Source organism: Poromitra crassiceps, assembly GCF_964638095.1.
Source record: "Poromitra crassiceps genome assembly, chromosome: 17".
Lineage (NCBI taxonomy): Eukaryota > Metazoa > Chordata > Actinopteri > Beryciformes > Melamphaidae > Poromitra > Poromitra crassiceps.
Genome location: NC_139635.1, coordinates 12,292,040 through 12,307,604, shown reverse-complemented (window position 1 = coordinate 12,307,604; position 15,565 = coordinate 12,292,040). Strand labels below are relative to the sequence as shown.

The window sequence follows — 15,565 nt, the reverse complement described above, 5'->3', positions numbered from 1 at the left end:
TCGTAACAGGTTACGTTCTAGATCTCCTCCTCTCCTAGACAGAAATACTTTTTCAATCCCTGTATAGCGGAGTGATGAGATAGAGTGATTAGCTTCCATGAAATGGACTGCAATGGGAGAGGTTTCATCTTTGCGTCTAATAGCACTGCGATGTTCTGCAATTCTTTGCTTAAGTTGGCGTTTTGTTTGACCAACATACCCCTTGCCACAGGAGCAAACAAGTAAATATATCACTCCCTTTGTAGTACATGAAATAACTCTTCTAACAGGTATCTTCTTTCCTGAATGTGGGTGTCGAAAAAATTGGTTTTTGTTCGTGCTATTGCACTGTGCGCATGCACCACATTTATAATTACCATTAGGAATAGGAGTTAAGAGAGTTTGAGAGGACATAGGAGTAGGAGGAAGATCTGAAGCAGTACACATATCACTTAAATTGCGGCCCCTTTTAAAAACCACCAGAGGGGGCTCTTTATATAAGTGTTCAATATGTTTATCAGAATTCAAAATATGCCAGTGTTTCAAGATTACTCCTTTAAATTGTTCCGCACACTTTGTGTATTTAGTGCTGAAAACAATTACATCTGACTTCTTTTTTGGACTAGGTTTTAGAAAATCTCTTCTGTTTTTTTGAGAGATTTTTAATTTAGCCTCTTCAAGAGTTTTCTTTTATAGCCTCTTGTTTCAAATTTAGCCAGCATTTTAGAAGAATTATGCTCAAAATCAGTGTCTTTAGTGCAGATACGTTTCACGCGACATAGTTGGCTGTATGGCAGGCTCTTTTTCAAGGGAAGAGGATGGTGGCTGTCGGCCCTCAGTAATGTATTACGGTCTGTTGGCTTGGTGTAAAGATCTGTGTACAACTTGTTATCTTCCTTTATGATCCATAGATCAAGAAAATTTAGTTTATTGACATCAAACTGCATAGTAAACTTAAGGTGAGGCGATAATTCATTTAGCAGGATGTGAAATTCATTCAGTTGCTCAGCCCTTCCTCCCCAAATGACCAACACATCATCAATGTAACGTTTCCACAGCAAAACATTTGAAAAAAGGGGATGACCACTCAGGTGCTCAAAGTCCAAAAAATAAGCTGTTGGTGAACGGTGATGAGGTCAGACATTATAGTGGTCTGAAGACTGACACATGATAGACAGATAATACAGTACAGTATACAGTAAATAGCCAGTATTAGCCTCTGGCATTATAGCTAGCTGTTAGCTATGTTAGTCAATTAGCCTCATTTTACAGTCTGTCAGTAGAAATAATACAATACTGACATAAAATATAAAATATATATAAGTATATAACAGAATAACATTAAAAACATGTCTTCTTGTCCTTCAGGCTGAGTGTCTGCCAGATCTCAGAGAAAAGCTGTGAAGCTCTGGCCTCAGTTCTCAGCTCCCAGTCCTCTAGTCTGACAGAGCTGGACCTGAATAACAACGACCTACAAGATTTAGGGCTGACGATGCTCTCGGCTGGACTGGGGAGTCCACACTGTAGACTGGAGACTCTCAGGTCAGGATCACTGTTACTGTTCAACAGACCCAGGGCTTAAAATTCACTTTGTAAACTAGGGGGGAATTCCCCCCTTATGTTCTTCAGATAGGGGGGATTTATAGATTTTCGGGGGGATCTATAGACTTTAAGGGGGATTTTTTTCAGGCAATATAACCGACAAATACCTGCTTCTCCTGTCCAATAAGCGATAATACTGTAATTTCACATTTTTGTATTTAAAAAGGAAGTAGTTTATGCACACCTGAGTCTAAATTACTATGGCTTTTGTCGTTTTTTCTGCAGACTAAGCCATAGGCTTTTGGTTCTATGAAAGCCTTTATTTTTTGTATTGAGTGATACACTCTACTAAAACACTAATATCATATTATCAGAAGTGTTGTTTTGTGTTCACAATAGTGATGTCAGTTAGATTTTGTTAGGTCAGAGCTATGGAATATTAAATCATCCATCTTTGCTCACTACATCTGCCTTTCTTACTGTCATTACTGGCAACTAAACCTGTTCGAATTTTGCATTGGGGAGAGTTCTATTGAAGTGACTATAAACCATCTGTGTGTCATTTCACTTTAAATGCTTCCACCAAATTTTCATGGCTGCTTTATGAGAAATGTAATTTGAGTGGCGACAACAGCGTTGACATCACTGGCACTCGGCATAAGGAGGATTAACGTTTTAACGTCCTAATAAAGAAAAAAACATTGCATGGATGCAACTGGGACGTATCCTATGTACCCTGGGGTCATAGGATGTTTCGGGTCTCGCAACATCATACACCCTCGCCCAGGTGACCCAGCCGGGGCTGGCCAAGCCCCAACTTACGTCCCAGTAGCTACGCACGGTCAGCCCTCTAGGAAGGGTCGAAGGTGGTCACATGGTCAGGGCCACTCAATCCGCTGCTCCGGAACTACTCTGCCGGGACCGGGGGAGGGGGAGGGCTTTGGTACATAGAGGGACCGGGCTCCGTGGGTTGCCACCCGGCCGGGCTCCTCCCTCGTCTCTCCAGGTCTAGGACCTGTGCGCTGTACCAGACTCCCCCGCTCCAAACATCTCATTCCGAGGTGATGGCATCTTGGTGGATACCATGCAGTACCAGTACTTGGTGGCACTGCAGACTCCACTTGCGGCTTGAATGGCCCTCCTAAAAGGCCTCTCGTGGATTGTTGGGCTTCTTCCTCACGGAAGACGCAGGCTGGGGAGCTAACCCATACTGCTACCCGGGTGCCGTCCCTGTTCGGGCTGTCAACTGACTCTCCAGTAGTCACTAGTCTTTCCTGGTTGTCACGTAGTCTATTCCTATGAGTCACTGGCTAAGCCAGGCTAACTAATAAAGAAAGAAACATTGCATGGATGCAACTGGGACGTCTCCTCAGTGATGTACCGTGGGGTCATAGGATGTTTCGTGTCTCGCAACATCATACACCCTCGCCCAGGTGACCCAGCCGGGGCTGGCCAAGCTCCAACTTACGTCCCAGTAGCTACCCACGGTCAGCCCTCTAGGAAGGGTCGAAGGTGGTCACGTGGTCAGGGCCACTCAATCCGCTGCTCCGGAACTACTCTGCCGGGACCGGTGGAGGGGGAGGGCTCTGGTACGTAGAGGGACCGGGCTCGTGGGTTGCCACCCGGCCGGGCTCCTCCCTCCTTATCGATATCAAATTCTTCATCGTCAATAACGTAACACTAAACATCACTGACAGTGATGTTACTCTGTGTTGACGTTTCAACTAGAAGTGCCTTGTTGTTCGACTTGTCCTGTTTGTTTTTTCTGAGCGGGTCCCCCTTCTGAGGACGTAGTTTTCCTTTTTAGCCAGCGATCTATCATGTTTGCAAGCAGCTGTATCCACCGAGAAATCAGCAGAAGAGCGTTGATGTCGAGAGCGGACTGAGGGACGCGATATTTTTTCCCCCATGATGGCGAAGGCATGAAAAAAGAAAATGTCGAGAGAGTGCCACCAGTGGCTGTGGTGAATGCAGTGAGCGCGACTGAGGAAAAAAGTAAAAAAGTGGTCCGATTTGGAGATGGAGGGAAAAAGGGGATTTGGTCTGATATTCAGAATGTCATGTGTATTAGGTATAACATTGCACCTTAAAAATCATGTATTAATCACTGTATTCACTTCTCAGTCAGCGGTGTGCCTCTCCTCTCCTCCTCTCGCTGCTGGAAATGCGCACAGACACAGGCAACCTGCCTGTGATTAACCATTGATTCTCTGCTTAATTTTTAACCGATTTCTGCCATTAAAAATTCTCTGTAATCTGTCGCCTGCTCGCTAATTATGTGCGTCAATATGTTCTTATCACCATTCAATCAAAGAGTACAACTTGAAGTGTAAATGTCGCATTTTGACACTCACATGCATCCCATCGCGATCACGTCCATAACCTGACATCACCGACATGTTATTTGATAGCCTATTTCTTCCTTCTTTTTATTACATTGACATGCAGTTTTGTGGATAAAGCAGCAGCATCTCCCTACAAGTCTGAGAACACAGGAAATTATCCTCTATGTACTTTCATAGGCTATGGCGTATCAGCATGTTGTCTATTGGGCTAATTTTAAGAATGGATTTAAATCTGTTTTTGCAAATGAACTATTCATATAGACAGAAAATAAATACATACATACCGTAAATGACCATTAACAGCCCATTCATGACCACATGGATTTAAATCATTAATCACAAAGATAAAAAGAAGAAGAGAAGATTCCAGTGTTGACTGGTAGAATAATGATTGTTCCAAGTTCTAAATATTTCCAATGACTTGAGGCTGAGAGAGGTGTGAACGGCAAAAAACAGACTCTATTGTCATGGGAGATATAATTCAAAACATATTTTTTACAACCCATAGGCTATACTTCCCAAACACATTCACTGTAAACAACAATTATCTCCGCTTGTCACAACAGATGCAAAGCAATTTTCCAACAGGACAAATTAACTAACCAACAGAGGGGAACAGCGCACTTCAGTTGGACAGCAGTCTGGCATTTCAGCTTTGGAATGTAGTTTGTGTAGGATAAGGTGCGCCTGTGCACACTTCTCACTGACTTCTCTTTGCCACTAAACCACTGGGGGCGCTGGAGTTAAAGAAGTGTCAGGGTTGGTGCAGATTATTTGCATAAGTTGTCTTGTTGACTTTTTAACCGTTTTGTTGTTTACATAACTACGTCTGTGTGGGATACCTTTGCAAGACGATATCATACTGGGTGGTGAAACACGGATTGGATAGAGTAGATAGTCACTGGACAGGTTAGTCATGGTTTTAGTAGGGATTCTACACAAGGTTTGATAGATGAGACCCCTGGAGGAGAATGGGGTGGAGGAGGGTTGCAGCAATCACACTGAAATAACAGCAGACTGTGTATGAGAAGAGAGCAGTTTTTAAAGGTTGCCGCTAAGGCTGAGATTGGCTGAATGGGAAGATGTGGCCAACTGTGATTGGTTTAGAAAAATCACTAACGCTCCCCTAATCAGTTGAATGCAGGGCAGCTGAAAGGAGAGAGGGGAATGAGTTAGTGTGAAACAAACAAGGTCTTTCTGGTCTGAAGTTTCACCTAAGCTTCATTTGAGACTAATTCACAGCAGATCGGCTTTGGAACTAATAAAGCAACAAAGACACATTTCGTTGTAGCCTAGACGTTCTTCCAACAATAATTATAGGCTATTATTATAGTGGTAAGTTGTTGTGGAGTCGGCCTGGAAATTATTTGCTTGTTTGCTTTATTTTAGCTTTGCCACCCCATTCGCGGTTTCCACTGTCTCCAAAATGTGCATGGATCAAAGTTAACACACAGATGCGCACATTCTCCCATCCAGTTTGTTATAGATCACAACCTCTGTGTGGGAAGTGGTAGATGTGCTTCTTTCAGGCCCCATTTTGTTTGCTACGATTATCAAAGAGATTCTAGTAGAAATGCCTGGAAGATGAATGTAGTTGATTGGAGAATGCATAGATTCACTTTGACTAGTCATCTCCAATTTACTAATTGATTTGATAACATTAAAAAATGAAATTCAATTCACAGAAATTGCAATTGCATGCAAGGAGGAGATCCTCAAGTTTAAATAAACAATGGTGGTTAAACAAGTAGTGCAGTCTATATGAATGGTTCTATTTATTTTCACTATAGCACATATGCTACTGCCAATCTTAATATTATTATTTCTTATATATATATATTTTTAAGTGAGCACCCACTGTAAATAATTAAGCTCCCCCAGCCACAATAGATCTCAACAGTCACGTGAGGTCTCCAACCCCAGACGAGAATTCCCCATTCATTTTCTCCATAGACAAGAGAAGGGAAATCTGAACTACAAACTGGTCCAGCTGCATCTGGTCTTGGTCAGTAGATTATATTCTGCCTTTCAAATAAATAAATCCATGTTGAAACTCGTGGAATATTGATTTAACTGAAGCTACATCAAACAGTGAAGGAACTGATGAAATATTGAATCCATCAATCTTTCCTAAATCTAGGTTTTATCAACCAGTACTACAAACTATACATCAGTGAAGAAGATACAACAATGCAATATGCTGTGTGTGTGTGTGTGTGTGTGTGTGTGTGTGTGTGTGTGCGCGCGTGCGTGCTTCTCTGTGCATGTGTGCACAGGTGTGTCTATTTGTATGTGTGTATCTTTGTGTGTGTGTGTGTGTGTGTGTGTGTGTGTGTGTGTGTGTGTGTCAAGTCAACTCAAGTTTATTTGTATAGCCTCTCACAAGCATGTCTCAGAGGGTTTTACAGATAATGGCCCCTATCGTTGCATCGGCGCAGTTTCTAGGCCGAGCGGCAGGCGCAGATCAAAGCAGTGGGCGTGGAAAGGCGCACTTGATATCGTCGTGCTGGCGCTAGATGCAGCCCAAAGCATTACAACCACGCCTTTTAGGCGTAAAATTATGCACCGTCATGCTCATTGGATAAGTGCAATAAACGAATCGCACGCTTGCCTTTTTAGCTCCAATTCCAGTGATCCCGCAAAACCAGACGAAAGCCAAACGCTCTGCCCCCCCCCCCCCCCTCCCTTCATCCAGCCTGTCTGTCTGCATTATAGGCTATTATTCCATATTATTATGCTTCTCAAACCAATCTAACTGCAGTTTCAATACTGCAAGCATGTAAATACGCTACACTATAGCAAGATCAAAGTGAAAATAATGTTCTATGCATCAGCTAGAAAAATATAGCCTATTAGATTGGTGAAAGTTTGTCCAGAAAGATATCATTTTCTCTCGCCTGCTGCAGGAAGGATGATGCACATAAATATACCCTACATTATGTCAAGTCATTGCATAAATGTGTTTTTATTGTAAAACTAAATGTGAAATAGGGCCAAGTTATTGGAGGGACATCACAGTATAGCAGATGCCATTAGAAGCGCGTTCCGAAGCGCGTTCCGAAGCGCGTTCCGCTGTTACTTCTCTAAATCACGTTAATTCGACAAGGGGTATATATATGCCCAGGAGGACATATATGTTTCACATAGGGTGGTGTTTTCATTTCGATTTTTTATTTGGTCCAATATTGAAATGTTGACAATGGCAGGCTGTGTTACCATTACACATTAATTTAGAACTACCTTTTATATCTATTTTGGCTCATTTGGTGGCTATTTAGTAGCGAAATGAAGAAACACAATGCATGCTGGGAACTCAGAGAGAGAGAGAGAGAAGGGTGACAGAGAAGAAGCAGTGAAGGCAGAGAATAGGCCTGCTTTTCAAAAGCGCAAAGCGCTAAATGTAGGCCAGATCCCAAGATATCACTAGGCTGGTATTTAGCGCTGACACGCCCACTTTGGGACTGCGCCACGCCCATTCGGCCTAAAGCGCATTTGGCAGCCTAAAGCCTATTGCTATCTTGCCGAAACAGGCGCAAGGCACGTTTTTTTGCGGTTAAGGCCCGTAATAGCGCCGATGGCCTGTGGGAGAATAGAGCCCATGATGTCTAAGTTTAGCTAAGCACTATCAATGAAGAGAATGGACAATATTTTATTAGAGAGGGAGAGAGGGGGAGGGGGAGAGAAGGAGAGGGAATGGGGGAAGGGAGAGAGAGGGGGGGGAGAACAGGGGAGGGAGGGGGAGAAGAGAGAGCAGAACACACACTATAGGGGCTGGGCGATATGGTATAAATCAATATGATAGTCATAGGGGTCAGTCAATATGGTTCATGTATTCAAAGTCACATTTAGTAATCCAATTACCATATTATCATATATGTACTTACCTGTGTGTGTGTGTGTGTGTGTGTGTGTGTGTGTGTGTGTGTGTGTGTGTGTGTGTGTGTGTGTGTGTGCGTGCGTGCGTGCGTGCGTGTGTGTGCGTGTGCAGGCTGTCAGGCTGTCTGCTCACAGGGGAAGGTTGTGCTTCTCTGGCCTCAGCTCTGAGCTCCAACCCCTCCCATCTGAGAGAGCTGGACCTGAGCTACAATCATCCAGGAGCCTCAGTGTCGCTGCTGGAGGATCCACACTGGAGACTGGACTCTCTCAGGTACGGAGAGGCAAAATCTGCTAGAAGGCTGAGAGTCACACACATTTTCTCTGTCACACTGAGAAGAGGAGGAATATTAAAGAGGACATGAAACAATGAAAATGGACACTTACACAGAGCTTTGTGTATTAAGCCCGGGACATACTCCATGCGGGCAGTGAGAGGCGGAGCTCCGCAGACTGCGTGCGCACCCCGCGCTGGGACAGACGGGGTCATACTCAGAGTGCTGCTCAGAGCACAGCTGTTTACATAGTACAGTGAATGACCCATGATAAAGTCAATGAAAACGCAATTAAAAGTCAATGGAATGCCATTATGTTCAGTAGACTGCGGTTTCACTCTCAAACGATTGTATCAGCACATGAATAGAATCGCCAATCCTGTTTTTATTGAATGTAAATAGGCCTAGATCTGTCTCAACACAGCACATTACTTGAAATGACTAAAAACGAACAGTTAGAAATCAAAGTTTTCCACATGGGTCAAGAAATGTGGTCAAAACATGGCTCAGTGTAGCCTACTTACTTCTTCATTTCATTTATGTTCTTGTCTCTCCCATGGATCTATTGTCTCCCTGCAAAGCACAGCGGTGCGGTGCGCTGCTAGAAAAATCTGGCGACACGCGTTTATGGCTGTGGTGGCCTCGCCCCCACAGTAATTACGTCATATCGGCCGCACGGCCCTCGCGGTTGGAAGCGTGCATGGACTATGTACCGCCCTTTACTAAGATGTACTACAATAAAAAATAACATAATAAAAGTAAGCCATTGTTGAGAGAAAAAAACATTTCAGTCAGGACCACTTTAGTCAAAACACAACACCACTTTAGATAAATTTAAAGCTTTTATTTGCATAAGTTAAATTTGGCGGTATGGCTCTGTTCTTGAGGCTCCCTGCCCTTCCATGCAGCAAGCATGGAAAGCCTAAGGCAGGGAGAGCAGCAGCAGATTCTGGGAGCTCCTTGCCCTTCCACAATCTGTGGAATAGCCTTAAGGCAAGGAGCAGCAAAAGACCCCCAGGTACAGAACAGAGCAAGCAACAATGACAACAGAATCATTGACATTGTTTAAGTCAGATATAGCATAGGGAGGAGCTGGGGAGGAGGTGGGTTGCAAACAGGCTTGCAGAGGAAGCAGCAATGACAGGCAGAGTAAAGCAGGTTTAAATAGGGCGCGCCTGTATGAGTTGAGCCAATGGCATCAGCTGAGCTGATGTGGGCTGGGTTTGAGATCAGCTCCTAATCAGCTGTGGGCTGGGTTTAAGCTGGGCTTGACGTTCGTGGCCTGCCTGAACTACCGCATTGCTTAATTTCAGTCTATTCAACTGTAGTTCATATGTAGTTACATGGTACCAGACCTGTAAAGTGGAGTGAGTCTATTCAACTGTAGTTCATATGTAGTTACATGTAACGGACCTGTAAAGTGGAGTGAGTCTATTCAACTGTAGTTCATATGTAGTTACATGTAACGGACCTGTAAAGTGGAGTGAGTGTATTTAACTGTAGTTCATATGTAGTTACATGGTACCGGACCTGTAAAGTGGAGTGAGTCTATTCAACTGTAGTTCATATGTAGTTACATGGTACCGGACCTGTAAAGTGGAGTGAGTCTATTCAACTGTAGTTCATATGTAGTTACATGGTAATGGACCTGTAAAGTGGAGTGAGTCTATTTAACTGTATTTCATATGTAGTTACATGGTACCGGACCTGTAAAGAAGCTCCGGGCTGGGACAGAGATTGCTAAAACCAGTGGTGGATTCGAACCACTGAACTTCAGATTGCAAAGCAAGCAGCTTTAACCACTCAGCCACGAGGGCTTTCCAACTTTCTAAGTGGAGTTTGGGAGGATAACTGTATGTCAGTCAGATGTAGTTGCCACTTCATAGCTTTGTTATTATAAACAGAGGCTAGAAACATGAGGAAACAGAGGCTTCGACTTAGGCTACATCTTCACTAAGCCGTTTTCAAAGACCCCGTAGTTGAAGCCTTCCCAGTCTACACTAGAGCAGGCTCCGAGCAGTCTCCGTCCATATTAGCTCATGCGAGACGCCCGCAATACGATGCTTTACATACACTGGGCATGCGCACGCCTCTATGTTTAGTACTGGAGTCCACAACGAGAGGGCAGCAACTACGCCTACGTTCAAGTCAAAGAAAAGAAGAAGAAGCAGCAAACTGTCAGAAAACAGCATTACCTTTATGATATTTTAATAATGTTAGTAGACACATAACTGTAGGCTATAGATCCCCGTTATGAGGCCAGTTTATAAAAAAATAACGCCTATTTCAAAATCTGACTTTTGAGGGCAGGGGATCCAGCCAGCACATCGACCATACTAGCTGATGGAAGCTCAGAGCTGCTCGCTTCATCGACATATAATAAAGATTCATATTCATCTCAGTGGCCTGGACACATTTACGTCCGTGATACCGGGCAAAATGGTCTGTGCGGTTCTGTGGTGATTAACTCATGTCTTTGTAGCATTATGATTATGATTTAATTCATTATGGAAGATGGTTTAACAGATGCAAATTATTTCTTACATAGCCTCCATGTAAAGTGACGCTATGGGCAGACCAATTGGGCTCTATAACGTTATATAACGTGATGATCACATTTCAATAAATATAGTTTTTGCAGATTTGTTTCATGCTCTTCTGTATTGGACATTAAGCTGATACACACTTGTCTTGAGCTAATTCCACGAAGCTCAGTTAAGAATATGGCAAGCTAATGTGTCATTGGAAAACATTTATTGATAGTGTAACACTTAACACAATCAAATGTGTAGTCACTTTTTCACAGCAATAGCCTACTGTAGGCTACAGTCCAGCCCACCATGGTATGGGAAAGGAACCGTTGTTTGAATTATATTGAAATATATGTTATGGTGTAGTCTATGTAATGTATGCCAAATTTATACAGATATCACCATATTTCATTTCAATAAATATAAAGCATTGATTTGAAGCAGGCTGCTGTTCGGTTGTTTCGGCCGTCGTCATATCCTCTGGTCCAATCTTCGGTTGGTGTGCCTCGTCTGGTCCAATCTTCGGTTTGTGTCATAGTTCGTGTTCACTCGACATCAACAATCTTTATTATATCACATCTGATCATTTTATCCAACCTGCCTCTGACAACTAATGGGCTCCTTCTGCGATCATATTGTGATACATTCAGGTAGCCTACATGATTCACCGAAGTACATAACAATAACAACAAGGCTATTTGTTGGCAATGTTTATTGACAAAAGCATTAAAACAAGCGAATAACAATATAATTATCCGGTCACTGGCAGATACTGTAGATGCGTACAAATAGTTCAAAACAAATATCTCAGTCTCAAAACTGTTGGCATTTGACTTGTGTTATATCTGATGTTGAAACAACTGATTATCAGCAGTATTAACCTGCACAGTAGCCTAACAGGTTAACGTTATAATCTCAGGAGAGATTAAGTAGGCTAAATAAACCATACACATGAGAATTACCATTAACGTTACAGCATTTAATAACGTTCATTTTCCAAAAATCCTGTTCCTCTGTTGTCACTCGACGGTCATCATTCCCTTGAATAAACGAACGACACGTGTTATTAATCAATGGGCATTTATTTACCCAACACAATGCTGTGCAGCATGCAATAACATTTTAAAAACATTAACACGTAACTTCTGCTTCTCTAGAATGTTAGTCCTCATGTAATATTTGACAAATGGACATGTTAAATGTCATGCTTGCAATTACGTTAGCTAAAGATTACCTCAATTTTGTGGAAGGTAACGTCAAACCGCAGGCGGCCGGGGCCGGGGACCTCGTGGCTGGTGACGCGAGGTCTGGAGATAATATCCAAAAACTACTGAGGTGCCACCACGATGCATCGGATCACAAGTAAAAAGGACAGAATAATTTGGTTATCCATTTCGTTATCCATGATCAAACGTCTGTCCACTTCTCTCAACTAGCGGGGTATATGTAAACAGTGCATCGCCACAAAAAGTGCGTCACCAGTGCGACATACTTTCTTCTTCTGTTGTTTGTAGGCGGGTCGCCGACAGCTTCAAGCTGCTTACCGCTGCTTACCATTAATGGTGTTATACCATAGACATAAATAATATGGACGTAGCTATCCCATTACATTTCTTCTCCCTGGCGGAGTGCAAACGTTGGCCATCACCATCTTGATATTTCATCAGCAGAGTGGGAGGGAATGGGTTGAGTCCTTCTGCACTTGTTTGTTTGTTTATTTATTTATTTAAGAAAAGGGACAATGCACATTAATTAACATGAGCACGTGAGTCCATCATGTAAATGTGCCAGATTTAGCCATACAGGCTAATTTTCATCTGCAGTCCCTGGCAGGTTGATGTTATATGTAAAACATTAACAAACACATGCAATAGTACAGAAGACATAAGTAGACAAAATCATATAAAAGAAGAAAAGCACAAGCAGATTAATAGCATATAAAAAGAACATGCAAGATGACATTAGCATATTCTATACAATACATGCCAGAGCAACAGCACATAAGCACATAAAAACAGACAAAAGCATATAAGCACAATTATGCAGCCCCTGGTTTACTGTAAAGCACGGACAAAAGCACAGACAAAAGCACATGCCCTACAAAGCAGACAAACAATGACAAACAACGAGAAATGCTATCCTGGAGTATGAATGCATGTTTGATTTAACAAATTTACCACGAGAGGAGAGGGGGTTGTGGGCACATTTACCACTGGTACAGGGTTGTGGCACGAGGCGAAGCCGAGTGCTATAAACCCTGTACCAGTGGTAAATGTGCCCACAACCCCCGACCTCGAGTGTTAAATTTGTTTTCTACAACAGCTGAGCTACCAAATAATATAAAAAATACACAATTGTAACATCCAATTCATTTATTTATAATCATTACTGGTTTCAGAATACATTTATCCTTCCGCCACAGAATATAGTTCCATACACAAGATCAATGATTGCACTAAACATTTAGTTGCCTTTGAGCCAAAAAACAACTAACCTATTCCTTAACGGGATTCACAGTTATTGATACTGTAGCGTATCAGCATTACACATACAGGGGTGAGCATTGGTAGTGTCTCAACTACAGATAGGAACTGATGTGTGGGAGTGTTGTATTGGGGAACACTATGCTGTGGGGATACTTCCGGGAGAGACTGGGCATGCGCGTCAGTCTCCACACACTGCTAGAAGGGAAGGCTGCTAGCTATGAGCGTGACAACCGCTGAGAGTTGTAATATAACTAACGGAGAATAAAGAACCTTGTACCAACAAGAAGCCTCTGCCTCATGAGTTACCAGGAACGTTACACTGGCGTCAGAAGTTTAAACGGTGAATATTGCCTCCAGATTCGGCGAGATGGTTAGCAAGTTCCTGAAGAAAGAGCGCAAAAGACTCGAACGAGAGGCGGGAAAGGCAAGAGGCGGGGCAGACTACCAGGCGTCCGAGGAGGAAGATGCCTGGGTAGACGCAGCCGCTACCACAGAGAGCCAAGCGGGGAAAGCAGCAGAAAGCCTGGGGTTGGTGAGGATAAAATCCGAACTAGACAGCGCTATCACCGTAGCCACGGAAGCTATCCCGCGGCTCAAGGAAGCTAGCAGACAAGCTAGCGAGGCGGGAGAAGGAGCGGAGGAACCGGGGCCGGTGAGGGTGAAGATTGAGCGGGTTGACACTGCCGCTGTAGCCATGGAGGCTGTGCCACAGCCCAGCGGAGCTAGCCTGCGGGCCGAGGACAAAGACGGGACACGGGTCGAGGCGACAAAGGACAGCGGGCGGCGAGGAAGAAAGGAAATCACCCCGCCAAAATTCAACGGTAAAGGCGAGTGGGAGCCATATTGCACAATGTTTAACGTAGCAGCGGACATGAATGGCTGGTCGAGGGAAGAGAGAGCCAGTCACTTGGTGATGTCGCTCGAGGGCGAAGCTATAACATGTGTGGCGGCAATGGCAGATACAAAAGACTTAGACATTGTGATGGCGACCCTGAGGAGGCGGTTTGGACAGTGCAAAGAGGAAGGCATCATGGTCGCGGAACTGTGTAACAGGCGCAGGCGACCAGGGGAGTCGCTGCGGGCGCTGGCTACAGACATGGAGATCCTCAGCCGGCGTGTATACAGCCGGTTGCCGCCAGAATCACGGGAGGAGTTAGCCCGAAATTACTTCATCCAGGCAATCGCGCCGAGAGGCCTAAGAGATCAAGTAATGCTGCAACGGCCAAAGACACTAGGAGTAGCGCTGGAGCTAGCGTTGGAAAGAGAGACAGTGGAGGGCTGGGCCATGGACAGCGACGCGGGGGGAGCCGCCCTCGTGGTGGGAATGGCGGCGGAGAGCCCGCTGCAAGAAGAGCCAGCATGGAAGATGGCGTTGACGAAACAAGGCAACATGGTGAGAGAACTGTCCGAGTCGGTGCAGCAGTTAAAAGAACTGCTCCGAAGCGCGACCCTGCAGCCCGCCCCACGAGACAATACCTGGCCCAGGGGGCCCGGGGCCATGCGCTGCTGGACCTGTGGACGCCCCGGACATCGGGCCAGAGAGTGCCGCGGAGGAGCGTGGAACCAGGGAAACGACACGGGGCCCGTCTAGAAGGGGCGAGACGGGTCCCCGAGGTCATATTCCCCGTAGCCACGTCATCGCGGGAGGGAGCCCATCGACAGCAATGGGGAGGTGGGGCTCCGTCGTGCCCCGAAGTAGACGACATCGCCGGAGCTGTCAACATGCAGAGCGGGCCGCGCGCGATGAACGGCTGCCATGTTCCAGTCTACCTACAGGGGAGATACTGCGCCGCCCTGGTGGACACGGGGTGTACGGCAACGCTGGTGAACGTCAACATGATGCCCGAGGGGACGCGCCTGGAGCAGCCAGCGACACAGCTGCTAAGAACAGTATCCGGTGAGTTGATGCCAATGAGGGGGAGGGGACACGTAACGATAACAGTGGGGGGACAGACAGTGGACTTTCCAGTGTGGGTGATAGAAATGGCGGGGCCCTGCATCCTGGGGGAAGACTACTTAACACTGAACAAATGCACAGTAGACCTAGGAAAAAGCACATTGACATTTGCAGGGGGGCCAGTAGTCCAGATGGGCCACCCTCCCACCGTTCCAGGGGAGCGGCCTAACGTTAACAACATCACTGTATACCGCGTCACAGTTGAGCACGGGCCCCACGCGGAGCCACAGGGGAGACTGTGTTGGACATGTGGGAGACCGGGACACCTGGCCAGAGAGTGTCGAGGGGCTGTCGGGGACCGGGGGACGGCGGGAGAGGAGAGACGGGCGGGCGGTGGGCAGGTGAGACTCTGCTGGACGTGCCGTTCGCCTGAGCACTTGGCCAGAAACTGCACTGCGGGCCCCACGATTGCTGGGCGGAGAGCCGAGGTGGAGATCGAGGCCGGTTGTGTCCCCCCTGCTGTCCTGGGCGCGCCGCCCCCTGGGGGAGGGGGACGGGAGGACGAGCGAGGGCAAGACGAGGGGGGCTGTGCAGATGTGGACCTGTAGGACGACGACATGACCATCATGGATGTCGA

The 15,565-nt window shown here is 45.4% G+C and overlaps 1 protein-coding gene across 2 annotated transcripts in view; it reads left to right on the top strand.

Annotated features, from left to right (window-relative positions):
* The first annotated feature begins 1,445 nt into the window (after positions 1-1,445).
* The window catches only part of LOC310791930 (stonustoxin subunit beta-like), a 60,864-nt gene continuing 46,744 nt past the window's right edge, over positions 1,446-15,565 (top strand). For both annotated transcript variants that reach the window (XM_083653613.1, XM_083653612.1), the window contains exons 1-2: positions 1,446-1,521; positions 7,855-8,013. In XM_083653613.1, the coding sequence (XP_083509739.1) occupies positions 1,472-1,521; positions 7,855-8,013 (209 nt within the window). In that variant the 5' untranslated portion in view covers positions 1,446-1,471. The remainder of the gene's footprint in view (positions 1,522-7,854; positions 8,014-15,565) is intronic.